General features: G+C 37.2%; 1 protein-coding gene and 1 non-coding gene across 7 annotated transcripts in view; one reads left to right on the plus strand and one right to left on the minus strand.

The window, feature by feature from the left end:
* Tbck (TBC1 domain containing kinase) overlaps nt 1-22,383 on the plus strand; it is a 236,481-nt gene that overhangs the window by 9,424 nt on the left and 204,674 nt on the right. For 5 of the 6 annotated variants that reach the window (XM_058583784.1, XM_046458939.2, XM_046458941.2 and 2 more), the window contains exon 3: nt 6,979-7,051. In XM_058583784.1, coding sequence (XP_058439767.1) covers nt 6,979-7,051 — 73 coding nt within the window. Of the gene's footprint in view, nt 1-6,978; nt 7,052-22,383 lie in introns of those variants that run through there. The other variant, XM_058583786.1, reaches the window with a different exon arrangement.
* Nucleotides 4,794-4,868, minus strand: Trnav-cac (transfer RNA valine (anticodon CAC)). Its single transcript has one exon. It is a non-coding gene; the product is annotated as a tRNA-Val (tRNA).

Below are 22,383 nucleotides of genomic sequence, written 5' to 3' on the forward strand. Positions count from 1 at the left end.
AGTTTTATCTCCTTACATTTATTCATTTCAATGGTACTGGTGGCCTAAAAATATTGAAGGATTTTCAAAAGATTTTCTTGTCTTTTGTTGTTGATATAGTCCTAACAAACCAAATCTTGGTTTCATTATTAATCAATCATTCTTATTTTAAAAAATGAATTTACATATTTTAATTGTAATCTTACTTTTTTTCCAAAAAGTATTTGAGACATGTTACAGATATCCATATAGTAATATTTAACACTTGTTGTGCACCCCTAATCCAAAATTCCAAAATGGATTGGTCCTTGAAAACTTTGGGATTTAGAAGCATTCTGAATTTCAGATATTGGAGTTAGGGATGTTCAACCCATAAAGTCTGTGCACATATTTCAAAATCTGAAAAACAAAAAAATTTGGAACATATCCCAAGCATTTTGTGTAGGGGAGATATATATATATGTGTGTGTGTGTGTGTGTGTGTGTGTGTGTGTATGTATGATACATGGAAGAAAAATAAATAATCATTATGTAGATGTAGGAAGGCAAAAACTACTCTCTTATATTAAGTATCTGAAGCCCGGGAATCAAATAATCAATTGACAAAACGCCAATTAACAGGATTAAAAACATACTGAGATTTTTAGTATCTCTCTGTATGTATATATACATACATATATACACACATGTACATGCAGCTGGGGATTTCACAAAAACATCACTCAAAGAGCTAGTTAGAATTTGGGTCTTTAATATCTTTGTAATAAGGGGTGATAAAGTATAGAGAAGAGGCTAGACAAAGGAGAAGGGATTTGGGGCTTCTGGTGTAGAAGTAATTTGTGGGAAGATGACTAGGAAAGATATGGCAAATAAAAAGTGTTTAATAAGTTTCATTATGTAGGTAAGAGTCATTTTCCTTTCTGATGTGGGGAAGGGACACTTTTACAAATGGAAATTTCTGTCATTTTTACATAGAGAAATTTATATCCTGCGTTTTAGAGAAAATTATGTCCTTCAGCCAAAACAATCCTTACACTAATGTGGCATATTTTGGAGTGGCATACTCTGATATCCCTTTCATGGAGAAAGGAAATAGGATTAGAATAAGATATTAGGTTAGTAGTAGTATTAAATACATCGTTTCCTCAGGTGGGCTTTAAATTTGTAGGATGAGGGTGGTGGTACCAGGGGTTGAACTCAGGGGCACTTAACCACAGAGCCACATCCCCAGCCATATTTTGTATTTTATTTAGAGACAGTGTCTCACTAAGTTGATTAGCACCTCCCCATTGCTGAGGCTGCCTTTGAACTTGCAATCCTCCTGTCTCAGCCTCCTGAGCCTCTGGGATTACAGGCCTGTGCCACTGCTCCCAGTTTAAATTTGTAGATTTCTTATAGGTAAGGGCAAAAGAAGGAAATCCAAGTACTTCAGAGATTTTTTAAATAAGAAGATAATTATGAGATTAACTGGTAGATTTTTACCTACATGTGCAAAAATGAGTTGTTGCAAAGTTTTAATGTTCCTAAATCTGTCCTGCAAATGAAGTATGGAAACATTGGTATAGAAACTTCTTTGATACGGGGAATTTTTATCTCTTTGTGTTGTTATAAGCAGTGTTCTCAATATATCTGGCTATGTTTGCTTTATTGTTTTGTTGAGTTTCTGTTTTGATTTTGTTGTTGTTGTTGTTCTCTGAGCTGGAAATTCTCTGTAGTTTATGGTCCCAATTTTTCTTTGGGTTAAAGTAAATTTGACAGTTTATGATAGCAGCTGGTAACCTAGTAGCCATGGAGACCTATGAATGAGTTGTAGAAAGTCAGTGAACCCTTCAAAATTGTAAGTAAAATTGGATGTTTTTTGTGTGTGGATGTGTACAGATGCACTTTATCAAAAAAGTACATGGTTTTTGTTGATTCTCAAAAGGATTCTTAATGTAAAGACAGGGTTTTAAAGCTCTGCCATTGAATATCAAATGTATGGAGAGACTCTTTTTTAAAAGAGTCTCAATGGCAAAATTGAGGTTCTAATATAAGATCTCAGACTTTCCAAGGTTGACTTGACATGTACCTCCTGTTTTATTACATATATACTTTCTAATCAAGAGTCCTACAGTCAGGGCCACTGTAAAGGGTTTTGCCATTTGCACACTGCATGAAAGCTTCTGGCCAGAGGATTAGGTGGGAGCTATAATCTGATTCTAACTGATACTGAAAGAAAGGATGCCTTTTCCAGTTGAAGAAAAACATGAACATTACTGGTAACTTCATACAGTAGAATATATAGATAACCCTATCCATTTGCCAAAAGCCCAGTACAAAACTTTTAGCAAGTTTCTTGTTCTTAAAAAATAACTTTTATTAATTAAATGGTGTGAATGAATTGTAACAGTGGTCTACTTCACCTTTTGAATGTAGTACTGAGGCTTATTTTTTTAAAAATATTTTTTATAGTAGATGAACCCAATACAATACCTTTATATTATTTTTTGTGGTGCTGAGGATCAAGTCCAGTGCCTCACACATGCTGGGCAAGTGCACTGCTAACTAAACTACAGCCCCAGGCCTGAGGCTTATTTTTATAAAAGGGGAACTTTTTCCTCTGAGGGCTGGGAACAAGACTACCCTGAGTTATCTGTGCTCCTCTGGAAGTAGATGTCTGCTAGAGGATCTAGGAAGTGACACTTCTTGGCATTCATCAAATCTTTGTTAGAAAAAAGGACTATTTCACAGTTTTATATGTTCATCTTAGCATCACATTTGTTTTTTTATATAAGCCACTGCATTGCTGATTTGTATTTGGCACATTAAGATTCCCAAATATTTTATTCTGTGAAACTGTATTGTTTTTATAACAAACAGAAGTTATTTTCAAACAGTGGTCCAGAGTTTCAGAACAGTCTCCCTAATGTTTCTTGAAAAAACTGGCTCATATTGGAAACATCATTGTGGTATACACTCTATTACCTCTGGGAGAAACACTAATATTCTGCCATGGATTATGGCTCTGAACCATCAAAACAATGCTTAAAATAGTTGTATAGAATCTTGAAACTTTGGCAAACATTGATTTATGATATCTTGAAGGAGTTTTCAAAATAAGCCTGACAAATTTTAATCTAGTTCCAAATACTGTGGAAATCTTTTATACATAAAATGGTTAATTAATGGAATGTGAACATTTTAATAAATTCCGATGTTTTTGTTATAAGTGTGACTGAGGTATTATATCTAGTTTACAAAGTAAGCATGAAATTTTTTACACAGGACAGATCTCTGATGACTATCATCATTTCTAAAGACTATATCCTGCCTTTGCTCCATTAGTTCATTCAACAAATATATGTGTAGTCTCTGCCTGTATGTTTTAGGTGACATTCTAAGTATTAGTAATTTAATACTGAACAATATATTCCTGCCATATGAAATGTATTATTTGATTAGAGAAAACACATTAAATAAAAATGTATACAAATCCTTAGAGTTGAAACAAGTACTACCAAAGAATAGTGTAATAAAGTACATTGTAGAAGTAGTGAATTAATTTGGGGGACCAGAAAAGTCTGTAGGAAGTCACATTTAGCCAAGGTCCTCATTATCTCATTAGCTCCTCCCCAGCCTTGCAACAACCCTATGAGGTAGACCCCATTGTTTTCTTCCTTGTACACAAAAGAAAACTGGAATAGATAGGTTAGCAAACTTTTCCCAGGTCAATTAGCTAATGAATAGAAAATTAGGATTTGAGGCCAAGAAAAAATATCCTATGCTCTTAACTACTTTGTTACATGATAGGAGTTAAATACAGAAGTTGGGAAGATCATTTCAGGCAGTGGAAACCCATGTGTAATTAAATATTCAAAGGCAGGAAAATCAGAGTGGCTCAAAGTTGATGAGCTAGTATAAAATAACAAAAGAAGAAGACTGGGGGTTCCTTATTCAGATTTTTAATTATTTTATCACTTGGACTTTAGTGTGAAAATATGTTGGGGGTTGGAATAAGAGTTTATGTGAGGGTTGGGGTTGTAGCCCAGTGGTAGAGTGCTTGACTAGTATGTATGACACACTGGGTTTGATTCTCAGCACTGCAAATAAATAAAAAAGTGAATAAATAAATAGATAAATTAATTAATTAAAGGTCCATTGACAACTAAAAAAAATATTAAAGGAAAAAAAGGGTGTATGTGAGAACAGTAAGAGATTTTTGCAGTAACCTAATGAGATGATGCTTACTTGGACCCATGCTGTGGCAGATGGAGAAATCTGCATAGATTCCTGGAAACATTTTGAAGATAGCAATAGGAGGTCTGTTTGTGTAATTTGAGAAAGATTACTCCTAAATTTCTATCTAGAGCAGCTGGCTGTATAATGGTATCATTTGTTGAAATAGCACCAAAAAAACTTGAAGACAGACTTTAAAGTTTAGTTTTACTTCTCTTGAGTTTCAGGTGACTTATATTAAGTGAGAAGTTGGCTGTAAAAGCCTATAATTCAGAAGAGTTCAAGTCTAGAAATAAAATTTATCCATCTTTCAGCATTGGGAGTAGAGAAGGAGAAAATACAATTAGAAGACCCCAAATCAAAGCTAGAGAAATAGGCAGTATTTCATTTTAGATGGAAGAAATGATGATTCTACAGAGGAAACTTAAGAGGATGGAGTCAGATAGGGTTAGAAAAACCCAACAAATGTAGGAATAAAAAGCAAACGAATACCATTTTCTGTTTTGGTTTTATGATATGTTTTGATGTTTTTTTCCTCTTAGAACTTTGCAGTTACACTAAATTGCTTGGAGTTTAGCTTCTTTTTTTGGGAGGGGAGAGGGGGGCATGCTGGGGATTGAACCCAGGGCCTTGTGCTTGTGAAACAAGCACTCTACCAACTGAGCTATACCCCCAGCCCCTCAGCTTTTTTTTTTTTTTTTTTTTTTTTTAATTGAGTGAGAGCTTGAAGTTTTATCATGGCTTCCTTATTGTTTTTCTTTTTCTTTTCTCTCATTAAGCGTTCTTTCAAATTGAATTCTCTTTAAATTTCTATTAAATACCCCTGCTAAACCCATCCCTAGCTTTGTCTTCTGCTATTTAATTCTCTTTCCCTTCCTGTTTAATTTGAATTTTTTATCTGAAAATGATAGTTTGCATTCATAGTATTTTTAATTTTTCTGTTTCAGATTGTTCTGTGTAATGCTAACACTTTAGACAGTTTTAACTTCCAAGATAGAATCCAAAATAATACCCTACCTTCACACCCCATGTCACACTGCCTGTACAACGTTGTCCTTTATCTTACTCTCTATTGCAGTTTGAAAGATCATATGTTGAACCAGTTACTGAGAGTTATCTCATACATATCTTCTGTTCTCAGCTTCTACTTTCCCATCTTCTGTTCTTTTTTCTACCTTTGCTTCTTTTTCACCTTCACCAAACCTCTGTTTGTAGTTATCATTATTATAGTATCTTTGTAACTTCTTTTCTCAATGTCATTGTTTTTTTGCTCAAATTATTTTATATTTTATTAACATGTATCAATTGTATGTGTTAATGGGATTCAGTGTGATATTTCCACACATGCATACGGTTGGACTGATCAAACCCAATTTCCCTTTATCTACCATTCCACACCCACTTCCCGTCCACTACTAATGACCATTTTACATTCAGGTCCAGTCATTTTTGCTTGCACATATGATAGAGTATATGTTGTCTTAATATATTTGGGCTTATTACTTTAACACAGTGAATTCATTTCCATCTATTTTGGTATAAATTATAGGATTTCTTCTTGATGACTGATTAAGATTCCATACCACACACGATTTTCTTTATCCAGTCATCTGGTGATGAGCATCTAAAGTGATTCCATATCATAGCTATTGTGAATAGTATTGCAGTAAACATGGGGTGTGCAGGCATCCCTTTGGTACGCTGTTCTTTTGAATGTATATCCAAAAGTAGAAAACCTGGATAATATGGTAGATCTACTTTTCACCGTAATTCGTTGTGCTTTGTGTTAACTTTCTTCCTTGCATAACTTAGAACCCATTTTGCATAGAAACTTATAACAGCTCAATTTTTTTTTAAAGTGAAACTCTTTGAAATAACCTTACAAAATACCTAACCACTTCTAAACTCAGTTGTACTTTCTTTTGTTTGTAGATTCATTTAACAAAAAATTATTGATCTGCCACTGTGTCAGATATGATGTTAGTCACTAGGGATAATGGATAAGTAAAAGGAAAAGACGGTATTGGTTGGTCATTAGATCTGTACTATCTTAGGCAGTTGATCTGTTGGAAAATAAAAATTACATTATAAAATGGTCTACTATTATTTTATATTATTTAATATCAGCAGGCCTCATGATGTTGCAAACAGGTTGATTTTATTTTCTCTCTCTGTAGAATATTTCTACTTTTCTCAAATTTCTGAATTCTATTTCAAAGACTTTGGGTTTGAATCAGACTGTGAAAACAGTAACTAATTTTCAAATTTCTCTGTCCCTTTAAAATTTCTTTGTATCTTTTTGGCAGTCTTTCAGTTTATATCAAAGGGATCATTTCTTTTATCCCAAGGTTAACTTTTCCTTCTGTTTTTCATGAAGCATATAAGAGAAACTCTAGAGAAAAAAAGTAAGATGAAAAAGAATTGTTACATGGGGCCATGTGGCACACGCCTGTAATCCCAGTAGCTCAGGAGGCTGAGTTAGGAGAATCCTGAATTCACAGCCAGCTTCAGCAGCAGCAAGGTGCTAAGCAACTCAGTGAGACTCTGTCTCCATATAAAATACAAAAGAGGGTTGGGGGTGTGGCTCAGTGGTTGAGTGCCCCTGAGCTCAATCTCTGCTACCAAAAAAAAAAAATGTTATTTATTTAACTAGATACTTATCCTATTTTTCTATATATTTAGTAATATATTTAATATAGAGCTTTAAGATTCTGTTATTCATATTATATGTTAGTAACTTAAGTGCTCATCAAATATAAAGTCTGTTTGCTTTGTTTTGCTCAGAAAGACTGGTCGTGGTGGCTGAACACTGTGAACGGAGTCTGGAAGATTTGTTACGAGAAAGAAAACCTGTGAGGTACTGTATAATATCAGGACAAGTAAATGAAAAGTGGAAATTGGCAAATAAAAGTAGAAAATACAGAGCTTTGATTTCTTCTGATACTTATATAATGATATAAAATCAAGACAATTTTTTTTCTTTAGGAAATTTAATTCACAAGTTACATAGAAATTCAATGTAAATGTTGTCCAATATTCATGTTTTGCAAAGAAGTCATTCTCTGACGTACTTTAAAAAATTCCTGAAAAGATTATATTTATATGAATTTTTTTTTTATACTGGAGCATGAACTCAGGGGCACCCAATCACTGAGCCACATCCCCAGCCCTATTTTGTATTTTATTTAGAGACAGGATCTCACTGAGTTGCTTATCACCTTCCTATTGCTGAGGCTGGCTTTGAACTCTTGATACTCCTGCCTCGGCCTCACCAGCTTCTGGTTTTACAGGTGTGTGCTACAGAACTGGGCTTGAAAATTTCATTCTTCCTAGCACCAAGCATTTTAGTGGCTAAAGTTATTTTCATAAGATTCTGGTAACTTTAGGGATACAATGAACTCTGTTAAGTAAAGGTCATGTTGAGGAGGAGAAAGATAATAACCATGACTTAAATAAAATTTAATGATTCAATTTGAATTTTATATGTAAACAACTGAATAAATTTATTTTCTATCTTTTGACAAGAAGAATGTACGATCTAAATTTTATTACAAATTATACTGTCAAATGAATTGTTTTACAGATTTTTTAAATTATCTTAAAATCATCAAAATATATCTTTAATGAATCAAGAAATTTGCATTAGACTGATTACAAAATGCTTGCCATAAGACTTTATGGCACTGTAATTATCTGTTTATTCTTCACAACCTTCCCCTGGAGTTTCCCCAAACATGCTGGCAAGGGAGTACCTATAAAAAAAAATACCCCATACTGCCCCGAGGTAGGGCCAATTAAGTTTTCAAAGGAAGAAGCACTGAATACCAGGGAGAATCAAGCATTTATTAAGGAAAGTGAGTGCTCTAGCTTATTAAGATTTAGCAAAAGTGATTGTTAGCGAGTCTGTAAACAAGTCAGGATGGCGCCTGGAAAATGTTAGAGTCTGTAAACAGTCAGGATGGCTTCTGGCATTTTGCCAGAGAAATGTTAGAGTCTGTAAACAAGTCTGGATGGCGCCTGGCAAAATGCCAGAGGGAGTGGTTTGTGAAGTAACACCAGCGAGCCATTAAGTGTGGAGATTCCTTATTGGTTGACTGATATATCTAGTTTATGCTAATTAGATAAGCTGTGTGGAATGTATAAATACTGCTCCTGTCCTGCAATAAACGGCTCCCACTCCTGCTGTATCGATCTAAACAAGTCGTTCGTCACCCCCTGGTTATTCTGCTGCAGCCGGACTGCGGCAAGTGATATTTTTTCCACATATGTCTGCAGCAAAGGATCAGGGTATGAAATTCATGAGTGTTAAAGGAATTTTTACTCAAAACTGAGGCCAGTTTCTCTAATTTAAGTGTTTTGAGCAACAACTTAAAATACTGTTTTCAGTGCTTGGGAACATTCAAAGCCCTGGTCTGGGCTCAAGCCTGCTGGGAAAAACCTGCACCTAATTGGGTCACTGAGAATCAAGACACTTATTTTTGGTTAGGACACAGAAATAAAGTGATAGGGAAAGAGGGGGCTATTGGAGGATCCTGTGCCATCCTAATTTAAAAAATGTTTTTATTCTCATTGTTTAACACTTTTCCATCACCACAATATTCTGAATGAAAGGAAATCTTTTTCAAGGGAACAAAAATGAGTATCTTATTAAATGCTGATAATTTTATGGGAACAAAACAAATAAATTGAATAGAACTTTCCTTAGTACTTCAAATGATTTGACCTCTGAATAAAAGGCTTTGGGGCCCCTGGGTGAAACTACAGATACCATGTTTATCATAGTCTTACTTTCTTCTTTAGAAAGGTCTAGTCTGACGATAGGTAATAAAGTGAATTTTCTATATATTTAGAAATAGCTTCACCTTATTTAGTGAACCTTTTTATAGTTATCTTTTGTGTGATGTCACCAATTTTGATTATTTTAAAAATACGTAATATTATTCTTTGCTCACTATTTCAGATTTATACTATAATTTGTGTCACTGCTACTAAAATTAATTCTTTGTAAAAGCTAGTTGATACACTGCTACTAAAAATAATTCTCTGTAGAAGCTAGTTGATACTTGTGTTAGTCAGCTTTTTGTCACTGTAACCAAAATACTTGGAAAGAACAAGTTAGAAGAAGAAATATTTATTTTGGCCCTTGGTTTCAGAGGTTTTAGTCCATGGTTGTCTTACTCAATTGCTTTAGGCCTAAGGTGAGTGTGAACATCATGGTAGAAGGGCATGGTAGAGGAAAGCTGCTCAGATCTTAGCAACTGGAAAGCAAAGAGAGGAGGAAACTCCAGCAATAAGATATATTCCTCAAGGATCCCCAATGACCCCCTTCCTCTGACTGTGTTCCACCTACCAAGAATCCATTTACATTTTCAGTCCATCAAGCATTGTCTACTGGTGAGACTAGAGCCTTCATAATCCCATCATTTCCCAAAAGCCCCACCTCTAGACATTGCTGCATTGGGAGCCAAGTCTTCGACACAGGAGATTTTGAGGGATATTCTAGATATAAATCATATCATTAAAATTCAAAACAATTTCAGTCTTCATCTATGAAAAATATTTCAACTGAGCCTGGGTTAAATTTGTATAAAGATTTATTATGCAACATTTGTAATGAAAAAGCTGTTGAGCCAGACATGGTAGTGCACGCCTGTAATTCCAGCAACTTCAGAGGCTAAGACAGGAAGATCGAGAGTTCAAAGCCAGCCTCAGCAAAAGCGAGGCTTGCTAAGCAACTCAGTGAGATCCTGTGTCTAAATAAAATACAGAATAGGGCTGGGGATGTGGCTCAGTGGTCAAGTGCCCCTGAGTTCAATTTGTGGTACCAAAACAAACAACAAAAAAGAAGCTGTTGACTAGCAAGGCATCCTTGCACAAGCCTCTTAATCATTTTCGTTATTTGTAAAACAAGGAATTATATATGATCTAAGGATCATTCTAGAAGAAGTTATGCCCAGCTTTTTAATATGCATTACATCTTGATATGGTATTGATCAATTGCACTTATAAATATATATTTTTGTGTTTTCTTATACCAACATTTTGAACCATCATGATTCCTTAATAGAAAAACCCATGGCAAATCTGAGTGGAAAATTTCTGTTATAACTTAAAAGGCTAAATTCTTACAGAAAGAAACATCTATTTTTTATCCCTCAATTCCATTGCAAGTTACAATTCCATTCCAAGGGGTGTGTGTGTGTGTGTGTGTGTGTGTGTGTAACATATATATGTGTGTGTGTGTGTGTGTGTGTGTGTGTAAACATATGCTATATATTTCATTTATATGAAATACCAGAACAATCAATACTTGTCCATGATGATAGAAAATCAGTGCTTGAGTGTGATTGGGAGAAGTGGGTAATGTGAGAACTAATTTAAAATGGCCTTAGGGGACCTTTTCAAAGTGATGGAAATTTTTTTACAGTTTGTCTGGCTATTACATACATGGTAAGTGCTTTTGTCAAAATTCAGTAATATGTACACATAAGATATATACATTTCACCTATATTTACGTAGGTGAATATACCAAGTTCAAAAGAAGTCTATTGAGTTATTTTCTTGGCTTGAGTTTTGAATTTCTCATAAAGATATGATGTTAATGAAGATGCTTGATCCAATGACTTCCTTTTTATTCTTTGGTTTTTTTTTTTTGGTTTATGGAAGATATAATATGAATTTATTATTGATTAATAAACTCCTTCAACACTAAGTGGTTTATAGCACAATAAACATTAGTTACCTAATATAGTTTCTCTGGGCCGGGATTATAGGAATGACTTACTTGGATGGTTCTAATTTAGGAGATAAAAGTCATGAAGAGGTTATAGTCAACACATCAGCTGGGTCTGCATTCATCTGAGCTTGACTGGGAATGGGTGGTCCATTCCTAACATGGTTCATTCATAAAATGGTACCAGTTGTTGACATGAGGTTTTGATTCTCCCCTCCATTGAGGGCCTTTCCACAGGTCACCTTACTATTCACTCAGAGTGAGCAATCTAAGAGAGAAAAGAAAGCAAGGGAGAAGCTGCAGTGCCCTTTGTGATCTAGGCACAACTATACTTTCATGTCCTCAGCATTCTATTGGTTGCACATGCCAGACAATAACTCTTATTGCTGTGGGAGGAGACTAATCAAGAATATGAACTTCTGGAGTCTGTACTCATTGGGGTCCATATTGGGAGCTGGCTACCTACCACAGAAGTCTTAGAGATCATACAAGTACTTAAAAAAAAAAAAAAAAAAAAGTGGCGCATACCTGTAATCCCAGTGGCTTGGGAAGCTGAGACAGGAGGATTTGAGTTAAAGCCAGTCTCAGTAAAGCAAGGTGCTAAGTAACTCGGTGAGACCTTGTCTCTAAATAAGATACAAAATAGGGCTGGGATGTGGCTCAGTGGTTGATTGCCCTTGAGTTCAATCCCTGTTACCTCCCACCAAAAAAGTGAAATGCTAAAACAGCATTAACACTAATTAAAAAATAGCTGAAGTTCTTAAAATTATTCAGTATATATTTAGGGTATTTAGGGCAGAAGAAAGGAAGGAGTTTATACTACAAAGAGAGGGTAGAGTATTAAGAGAATATTCAGATGTACTAGTGGTGAACTAGGTAGGGTCTTTATGGACATAGCCATGCCAAAATGAAACATAGTGAAAAATGTCCTATATCCTGAAAAATAGACCTTACCATGATTTTGAGCTCCCAGCAGTTCCTGAGGCCTCCTAGCTGTAATGGTAGTGTCTGCAGACTGTTCCTTCTTCTTCCCTTTTTTTTTTTTTTTTTTTTTACTTTTGTAAATGGACAGTGGTGCTGAGGATCAATCGCGAACCCAGTGCCTCACATGTGCAACGCAAGTGCTCTGCCACTGAGCTATAGCCGCAGCTCCCAGAATGTTCCTCCTCATTGCCACATTTCTTTCTCTGCCCAGATATGCCCTTCCTTGACTTAAGTTAAAAGACTGATGCAAAACAAAGAATCTTGGTGACTCAGAAGACAAATATCCATTTCATCTCTTCTACTTTTTCTATTTTTTTTTCTTTTTATGGTTTTTAACTTTCACTTGTTAATCAAGATTTCTTTACCAATGAGATTATAGCCATTATCTTTTAAAAAGCTTTAGCTTCCTATGCTTGTCATCCTTTTTAGAGATGATGAATCTCAACTGTTAGCTGAGAGATGTCAGTGGTTTCTACAGTGAATAGAAGGCATCTTTTTTCAATGCCTTTGGGTCTGTCTTCTAGAGGACAAAATGTTATAGATAGAAGCACAATCTTTGAAGTGTTTGTAATTTAAACGAATGTAAATGAGATTAAATGCAAAATTAACATTGTGTTTCATGTCATTTACATTTTATAGTAGGCATTTTCATTTATTTTATCTTTTGTGATACTGGGGGTTGAACCCATGGCCTTGTACATGAAAGGAAGGTATTCTGCCTACTGAGCTATATCCCCAGTCCCATTTTCATTTATTTTAAACAGAATATATCAACCTTTTCAGGTCTTCGTAAGTTTCTTCAGTGAGATGTATTTAAACATTTGTGTATATTCTTTTTTTTTTTTTTTGGTACTGGGGATTGAACTCAGGGGCACTTGACCACTAAGCCACATCCCCAGCCCTATTCTGTATTTTATTTAGAGATAGGGTCTCACTGAGTTGCTTAGTGCCTCGCTTTTTTTTTGCTGAGGCTAGCTTTGAACTCACAATCCTCCTGTTTTACCCTTTGAAGCCGCTGGGATTACAAACCTGTACCATCGCGCCCTGGCCTAAAGTACTATTTATTATTATTATTAATAGTAGTAGTAATATCAGGGACTAAACTCCGGGAACTCAACCACTGAGCCACATCCTCAACCCTATTTTGTATTTTATTTAGAGACAGGGTCTCACTGAGTTGCTTAGTGCCTCACCTTTGCTGAAGCTGGCTTTGAACTCATGATCCTCCAGAGCTGCAGGAATTACAGGCGTGTAACCTGTTTATGGAAAGTGAGATGTTTTTAAGACTTATAAATTAGTTCTTTATAAATTAGTTTTTTTACTTCCAAAAATACCTGGGAGCTGTAAGAAAGGCAGATGCACAAGTAAACAGGAAATCTTCTATTTAGATAGGATTGTAATTTGAGATTGATGATTTTTACTCATCTGTTTGTATGTATTGTAAAACTGCAAACTGCCAGTTTTCTGGGATTATTTGTAAATAACTATCATTCAAGGCATGTAGCTTTCTTGATTTATATTTTGAAAAAAAATTAAACTGTTAAAATTGGCATGATAGAGAGTAGGGGAATGAAAACTAAAAACTTGAGACTTGAGTCTTGTTTCAGTTTACTGACTTTTTGTGTGAAAGATTTAATATTAAACCAATATTTTACTATACTATCATAGTAGTTATTTGCATTACTAATAGATTATATCTTAGCTTCAGATTCTACTAGAAACATCAAGCATTCTCCTTCTTTTTAGTTTTAATGGTCATAAAAACAAACTTTGAGAATTCATGTAAACCAAGTTGAAAATAATAAGTTTGTATTATGACCTTGAGGTCTTATTGAGTTAGTTTTTTTATAGAGCAGTGTTATTTGTGCACATGTTTTACTAATCTGGTTTAAAGGAGAAAAGTACTCAACATTTTCTTTAAAGTCTATTCAGGCTCAAATATGTGGAATTTACTTTAGGGGAAAGCTGCTGTCTTTCCAGTGGCTTTTATGTTACCTATACTAGAGTTTTGTCTTGCCAACATTTCTCACTAGTTCAGTTTTCAAAATTATTATTTGGAAACAGAAACATGGAATTAAACTCCTGTACCTTGTATGATACAAGAAAAGTAATATTATTTGGAATACTTGTTTGAAGTCATCATTTGTTATCTGAGCATCTACTTAATTGCTATTTTTAAACCAATTCAAGAGACTGAAAAGTAGAGAAATTTAGATCTTATCTGTTCTCTGGAAGACTTTCTAGGGAATATCAAAAGAGATGCACTTTTATTACTCCTATTAAAGCTAGCACGAGGAGATATAAATCTTTTAAGTCTAAGTGTCATGAGGAAAGTATTTCCCTTTTGTATTAGTAGTATGTAGGCAGAGCATGTACTTTTGTTTAATCTATAATAATAATGACAAGTGTAACTCATAGATATTCAGGAGAATTTTGGCACTTGCAGTATAGTTTCTACTTTGTCCTTAAATTTGCAGGTGAAGGAAGGATGTGTAATGTAGGCATGTTTCTGTAATAAAATGTAGTTTGTCACATTTTTAGAATTATAGTTTTGAAAGTTTACGAGAATACCATGAGACTTTGATGGAAAGCAGATTATGTCTGTAGCTGATTACTAGTTTGATGGAAAATATGATTTGATTTACTCAGATGAATAAGTTTTATTTGCCCCTGTTAAAACATTGATTACTCATTGCATGAGATTCTTCAAGGAATTTGGACACATTCTGCATTCTGGAATGTGTTGGTTCAGAGTTGGAGAATGGACCACAGGTATATATCTGATGGTTTCCACTACCTATTTGTGCTGACTATAGAAAATCCGTATTTTAAACTAAAAGCTGATACAAGTTTATTCATACTTCCCTTCCACTTTGGAGTGCCTAGTTTAAAATGCATTTGACGTTATTATGTAGTCATGTAATTAGCTATTTATATAACTAATCTGTATTTTTCTTCCTAGTTTTTCCTGTTTTGTTTAAAGATGGAAAATAATATAAGAGGGTACTCTTCACTCAGGCTTGAAATCTTGCATAATGTTTTCCTTTTGAACCCTTTTTAGTTGTCAAGTACTGTCAACCTTGGTAGTGTTTCTCACATGTTTGTTGGCCTCTTCATTATTTGGTGTAGGTCTTCACTGACCAACAACTTGATTATTACATTCTCTCTGATCTTCCAGATTTTAGTCTTTCCATATTCCAGTTACACCTACTTTATCTGTTATATTAATATTCTTGAGGATCACACAATACTCTGCTCAAAAATATTTGGTGGCTTTCCATTTTATTTTCCCTGAAGAAAGTGCATTTTATAAGGTTAAGGATCTGACTTTAATCTAACTTTCTGTGTAGTGTCTAAACTGTGCAAATAGTTTTTATTGTTGCCAATATATAGTTGAAAACATTGATTGTCAAGAGTATTGAAATATACTATGAAGATGGAGGTTTTTTTTTTTTTTAAGCACAATGACTAATACTTCAATACATTTTTCTGTCTTCCTTTATTCCCTTCTTCTCAACCAAAGCATATATTATATTTTTCTTCTCTAAATTTATGTTACATTGTATTTCGCTAGCAGTAAGGTATCTTTCTTCCAAGTTATAAGTGTTTGCCTGTGATTCTAGAATTAAGGAAGGGATGGTTTATCTTCCCTAATTAACCATTTTGATACACATACAGTAACTCATTCACTTTTCTTTTTCCTGGCATGTTAGCATACAAATTTAAATATAGTAAATGTATTAGTAAATGAACTAGGTGTGAATTATATTTTTATTTCATTATGCAATTTGAATATTTCCCTATTATAGTTCTTTTAATCATATACCATAATTTAATTTCCAAAACAAATGAATTTTGGTGAAAGTATGATGCAAATGTGATCTTGGTAATTTGGTTTTAATTTTACTGGAGGTTTTTTTAAAAATAAAATGATGATAATTATAGATAATTACAAATTGTTGATTTGTCCGCTGCCCAAGCTCATTCAGGTTGTCGACAGAATTCAGTTCTTTGTAATTCTAAGATTGTGTTCCTATTTCCTTTACTCTCTACTGGGGGGCTGCCTAGGAGCCATCCATATTCTTTATTATATGGCTCTTTTTATCTTCAAAGCCAGGAACAGTGAATCATATCACAGATCTCACTCAGGCACTGAATTTCTCTTTTTACCTTTGTCTCTGATCCTTGAACCAGATTTCAGGGACTCAAGTGGGAAGGTCAGACCCATCCAAATAATCCCCATTCTTAATATCAATGGTACTATATAAAACATTACTCCATCATGATGATAAAGTTGCTCATATTCATATTCTTGGAATTATACAAGGTGTGTGCATCAGGGAGCAGGGATCTTGGGAGTTGTCTTACAGGCATAGCTACCATAATTTTAGTAAAAATTAGGGGAAATTATTTACGCTTATAAACGAGTAATAATTTGTGTTCTTTTTTGTATAAATAAGTCATTGTGGCTGGAGGAGTGGGAATTGTATATGCTAGAGGTCCCCAACATCACTCTCAGTTGTAGTGATGCATTAGTGTCATTTAGAAGTGTGACTCAGAAGTCGTTATATGCATGGTTACAGTGTACTACTGCAAGAGAATACACAATGGAATCAGCAAAGGATAAAAAAGAAATGCTTATGGAAGAAAGTATGGAGGGAAGCTGGCACAAGCTTCCCAAAGTCCTCTCCCAGGTCTTAGTTCCTGCTGTGACTAATTGTGATTACATGTGCAAAGTATTGTCTATAATGGAAGTTCACCTGAGTCTAGGTGTCTAGGGGAATCTTATTGGCAGTTCCTCACATAGGCACAAAGTACCTTTATGCCTAACTGCCATTGCTAATGCTCCAGAGCCTATAAAAGAAGCAGGTGTTCTATGTAAATCACATTATGCAAACTAGACAAGCTGGTATATAGTATGATTCAAGGCCTCAAAACTGCAAAATATGGCACTGTAAAAGAAGGGATGTTGCATCAGCCACATCTCTTCTTGGGAACCCTCACCAATTGCACAGGCAAAGTCTCCCTTTGAAAAACTTGTCAATGGGGGAGATGGAAGATGGCGGCGAGGGGAGTGCATTGCCCCCGTGTGCTGCTTCACTGTGTGGGAGTATGACAAGTCAGGACGGCTAAAGGCTATCTTGTTAGGAATTTCTGTCTTTTCTAAGGTTGGTAGCAAGTTTCCTCTTTATGCCATGTTTCAGTAATTTCTTTTTTTTTTTCTAAAGTTTTGTCAATTTTATTAATCTTTTCCAAGAAGAAAGTTTATGTTTTGTTGATTTTATATATTGTTTTTATATTCCCTCATTCATTTATTTCTATCTAACATTTATTACTTCCTTTCTTTTGCTTCCTTAGGACTTTAGTTGGCACTCTTTTTCTAGTTTCTTAAGGTGGATGGTTAGGCTATTGATTTAAGATCTTCCTCATTTTTAATATAGGTGTTTGCATTCTGTGAGTTGCATCCCATGAAGATTAAATTCTCAAGAAAGTTACCACTGCGGGCAACTGAAATAATCTCATTAGAGAAGTCTTGTAGATTTGGGGAAATGCAGAGCTTAGAATTTATTCCAGTTAAGAGCTACGGGGAAATGGGAAGATGGCGGCGAGGGGAGTGCATTGCCCCCGTGTGCTGCTTCACTGTGTGGGAGTATGACAAGTCAGGACGGCTAAAGGCTATCTTGTTAGGAATTTCCAGCAATAGTGGGGTGCTCCGGAACCTGGAGGAAGGATTTCCATCGCACGAGGATCGGCTACGGGGACTCAAACGCGAGAGGTTTGTCGCACGGAGGGTAACACTGCTTATTCAGCAAATCGCCCCGCGGCTAGAGTCTGCAGCGCGCGCTGGGAAACGAGGAGATAGCGACGCAGGGATACAGCGCTGTAGTTTGTGCCAGCCGTGCAAGCACCGTACTCAGGGCTGAATTCTGGGTTCGAGACGGGGGAAGGAAGTGGTCCATCTCGGTTCTCCACACCGGTCAGACCACAGAGGAGGCCAGCAGCCACCATGTTGGAAAGCTGACGTCACCATCCCTGTTTTCGACTGACCGCAGCTCATTCAGCCATAGAAAAGGTAATTTCAGGCTGCCATTCGCCTGCGGCTTGCAGACAGATTGCTAGGGTTCAGTGCCTGGGTGCTTCTTAGAACCTGATCTTATCGGAGCGAACACTGAGCGCGGGGCGGCCGAGTTCCGGCTCCCGGAACCGCCCTGGCCCAGGGCTGCGGAGCCTGCGGAGGCTGCTTCTTGGACCCTGCTCCGATCAGAGCATACACCAAGCACTAAGCGGCCGAATTCCGGCTCCCGGAACTGAGCCCGCGGGGACTGCTTCTTGGAGCCTACTCTTATAGGAGCTTACACTGAGCACGGAGTGGCCGAGTTCCGGCTCCCGGAACTGCCCTGGCCCGGGGCTAGGAGCCCGCGGAAACTGCTTCTCGGTCCGGGACCTGCTGAGGGCCGGTCAGGACTCACCCGTTGCTTTGGTTGCCCGGCAAGGGGAACGAAATGCTGCCATTCGCATAGGATACCAACATGGCAGAGATCTGATGTCATCAGAAAGCGGCGGAGGAGAGAACTTCATCAATACCAGCGGCGACAGAAACAGTTGGTCTCCTGGTAGGGGGGGTGAGGCACAGACACCCGAGTCTCCTCAATTTGTCGTCGATCCAGAGGGGAGGAGCCGGGCCGCCGCCAGCGCCCGGAGCAGGCCCAGCGGCTCGCCAGCGTGGGGACCGCGTGACCCCAATTGGAGAGGGGGCGGAGCGGAGCCGCCACCCGCACCCGCAAGGTGGGCAGACCCGCGACCCAGTGATACATGGGCGTGGTAGGAGGGGCAGGGCAGATCCTTCTCCCACGCCCGGATCAGGCCCTGCCGGTGTGGTGGCCACGTGACCCCAATTGGAGTGGGGGTGGAGCGGAACCGCCACCCGTGCCCGCAGGGTAAGCAGACCTGTGACCAACCTGCAGATCAGGCCCAGGGGTCCGCAGGCGTGGTAGGAGGGGCAGGGCAGATCCGCCGCCCGCGCCTCCAAGGTAGGCAGACCTGCGACAGACTGGCGGATCAGGCCCAGGAGCCTGCTGGCGTGGTACACACACCACCCTAATTGGAGTAGGGGCAGAGCAGAGTCGACGCCCATGCCAGGAACAGACCCAGCGTCCTGCAGGCGGGGTAGTCACGACACCCCAATTGGAGTAGGGGCAGAGCAGAGCCTCCACCCGTGCCCGAAAGGTGGGCAGATCTGCGAACGACCAGTGGGACAGGCCCAGTGGCCTGCCGGTACGACAGACACGTCACCCCATTTGGAGTAGGGGCAGAGTAGAGCCGCTGCCCGCGCCTGCAGGGTAGGCAAACATGCAACCGACCGGCGGATCAGGCCCGGTGGCCTGCCGGCGTGGTACACTCGTCACCCCAATTGGAGTAGGGGCAGAACAGAGCCGCCGCCAGCGCCCAGAACAGGCCCAGTGACCTGCCGGCGTGGTAGCCACGACACCCCAATTGGAATAAGGAGAGAGCAGAGCCGCCGCCCGCACCTGCAGGAAAGATACGCAAGCAGTATGAAAAGACAAGGAAAGAAAGGACCACAAGCAATGCAGGTCAACGCAACTTTAGAAGAGGTAACAGCTGCAGCAGATGGAATGTCAGATAAAGAATTCAGGATATACATGCTTCAGATGATCTGGAGTATCAAGGAAGACATTAGACAGCAAAATCAGATAATGAAAGATCACTTCAACAATGAATTACGCAAACAAATCCAGGAAGCAAAGGATCAACTATACAGGGAGATAGAGGTTATAAAAAACAAACAAACAGAAATCCTAGAAATGCAGGAAGCAATAAACCAACTTAAAAACTCAATGGAGAATACTACCAGCAGAGTAGAACACTTAGAAGATAGAACATCAGACAATGAAGACAAAGTATTTCAACTTGAAAAGAACATAGACAGCTCAGCAAGAGAGTCATTGGGATACAGGAAGGTACAGAGCTCCAAACCAAAGGAATGAGCAGTCTATTCAATGAAATAATGCGAGAAAACTTCCCAGACTTGAAGAATGAGACAGAATCCCAAATCCTAGAAGCCTACAGGACGCCGAATGTGCAAAATCCTAAGAGATCCACACCTAGACACATTATAATGAAGATGCCCAACATACAGAATAAGGAGAGAATTTTAAAAGCTACAAGAGAAAGGAAGCAGATCACATTTAGGGGTAAGCCAATCAGGATAACAGCTGATCTTTCAACACAGACTCTGAAAGCTAGAAGATCCTGGAATAACATATTTCAAACACTGAAAGAAAATGGGTTCCAACCAAGAATTGTGTATCCAGCGAAATTAAGCTTCAGAATGGAAGATGAAATTAAAACCTTCCACGATAAACAAAAGTTAAAAGAATTTGCAGCTAGAAAACCATCTCTTCAAAACATCCTCGCCAAAGCATTACAGGAAGAGGAAATGGAAAATAACAATGAAAGCCAACAGTGGGAGGTAGGACAGTAAAGGGGGGGAAAATAATCAAAGAGGAAAACAAACCATGTTTAGTAACAGAAATAAACAAATATGGCTGGAAGAATAACCCATATCTCAATAATAACCCTAAATGTTAATTGCTTAAACTCACCAATTAAGAGACACACGCTAGTAGAATGGATCACAAAACAAGACCCAACAATATGCTGCCTACAGGAGACGCATTTGATAGGAAAAGACATACATAGGCTGAAGGTAAAAGGTTGGGAAAAATCATATCACTCATATGGACTTCGGAAACAAGCAGGAGTGTCCATACTCATATCAAATAAAATAGATTTCAAGCCAAAGTTAATCAAAAGGGATAAAGAGGGACACTACATACTGCTTAAGGGAACCATACACCAACAAGACATAACAATCATAAATATTTATGCCCCAAACAATGGTGCAGCTATGTTCGTCAAACAAACTCTTCTCAAGTTCAAGATTCTAATAGACCACCATACCATAATCATGGGAGACTTCAACACACCTCTCTCACCACTGGACAGATCTTCCAAACAAAAGTTAAATAAGGAAACTATAGAACTCAATAACACTATTAATAACCTAGAACTAATTGACATATATAGAGTATACCACCCAACATCAAGCAGTTACACTTTTTTCTCAGCAGCACATGGATCCTTCTCAAAAATAGATCATATATTATGTCACAGGGCAACTCTTAGACAATATAAAGGAGTAGAGATAATACCATGCATCTTATCTGATCATAATGGAATGAAACTGAAAATCAACGATAAAAGAAGGAAGGAAAAAGCATACATCACTTGGAGAATGAACAATAGGTTACTGAATGATCAATGAGTTATAGAAGACATCAAGGAGGAAATTAAAAAATTCTTAGAGATAAATGAAATCACAGACACAACATATCGGAATCTATGGGACACATTGAAAGCAGTTCTAAGAGGAAAATTCATTGCTTGGAGTTCATTCCTTAAAAAAAGAAAAAACCAACAAATAAATGATCTCATATTTCATCTCAAAATCCTTGAAAAAGAAGAGCAAAACAACAGCAAAAGAAGTAGAAGGCAAGAAATAATGAAAATCAGAGCTGAAATTAATGAAATCGAAACAAAAGAAAGAATTGAAAAAATTGACAAAACTAAAAGTTGGTTCTTTGAAAAAATAAACAAAATCGACACACCCTTAGCGATGCCAGCGAAGAGAAGAAGAGAGAGAACTCAAATTACTAGCATACGGGATGACAAAGGCAATATCACAACAGACACTTCAGAAATACAGAAGATAATCAAAAACTATTTTGAATCCTTATATTCCAATAAATTAGAAGATAGTGAAGGCATAGATAAATTTCTTAAGTCATATGATCTGCCCAGATTGAGTCAGGAGGATATAGACAACCTAAACAGACCAATATCAATTGAGGAAATAGAAGAAACCATCAAAAGACTACCAACTAAGAAAAGCCCAGGACCGGATGGGTATACAGCAGAATTTTACAAAACCTTTAAAGAAGAACTAATACCAATACTTTTCAAGCTACTTCAGGAAATAGAAAAAGAGGGAGAACTTCCAAATTCATTCTATGAGGCCAACATCACCCTGATACCTAAACCAGACAAAGACACTTCAAAGAAAGAAAACTACAGACCAATATCTCTAATGAACCTACATGCAAAAATCCTCAACAAAATTCTGGCGAATCGGATACAAAAACATATCCAAAAAATTGTACACCATGATCAAGTAGGATTCATCCCTGGGATGCAAGGCTGGTTCAATATACGGAAATCAATAAATGTTATTCACCACATCAATAGACTTAAAAATAAGAACCATATGATCATCTCGATAGATGCGGAAAAAGCATTCGACAAAGTACAGCATCCCTTTATGTTCAAAACTCTAGAAAAACTAGGGATAACAGGAACATACCTCAATATTGTAAAAGCAATCTATGCTAAG

This window comes from Marmota monax, unplaced genomic scaffold (assembly GCF_021218885.2).
Source record: "Marmota monax isolate L192 unplaced genomic scaffold, Marmota_monax_Labrador192_F-V1.1 WCK01_AAM20220418_F8-fsc00002, whole genome shotgun sequence".
In the NCBI taxonomy this organism is placed as follows: Eukaryota; Metazoa; Chordata; class Mammalia; order Rodentia; family Sciuridae; genus Marmota; species Marmota monax.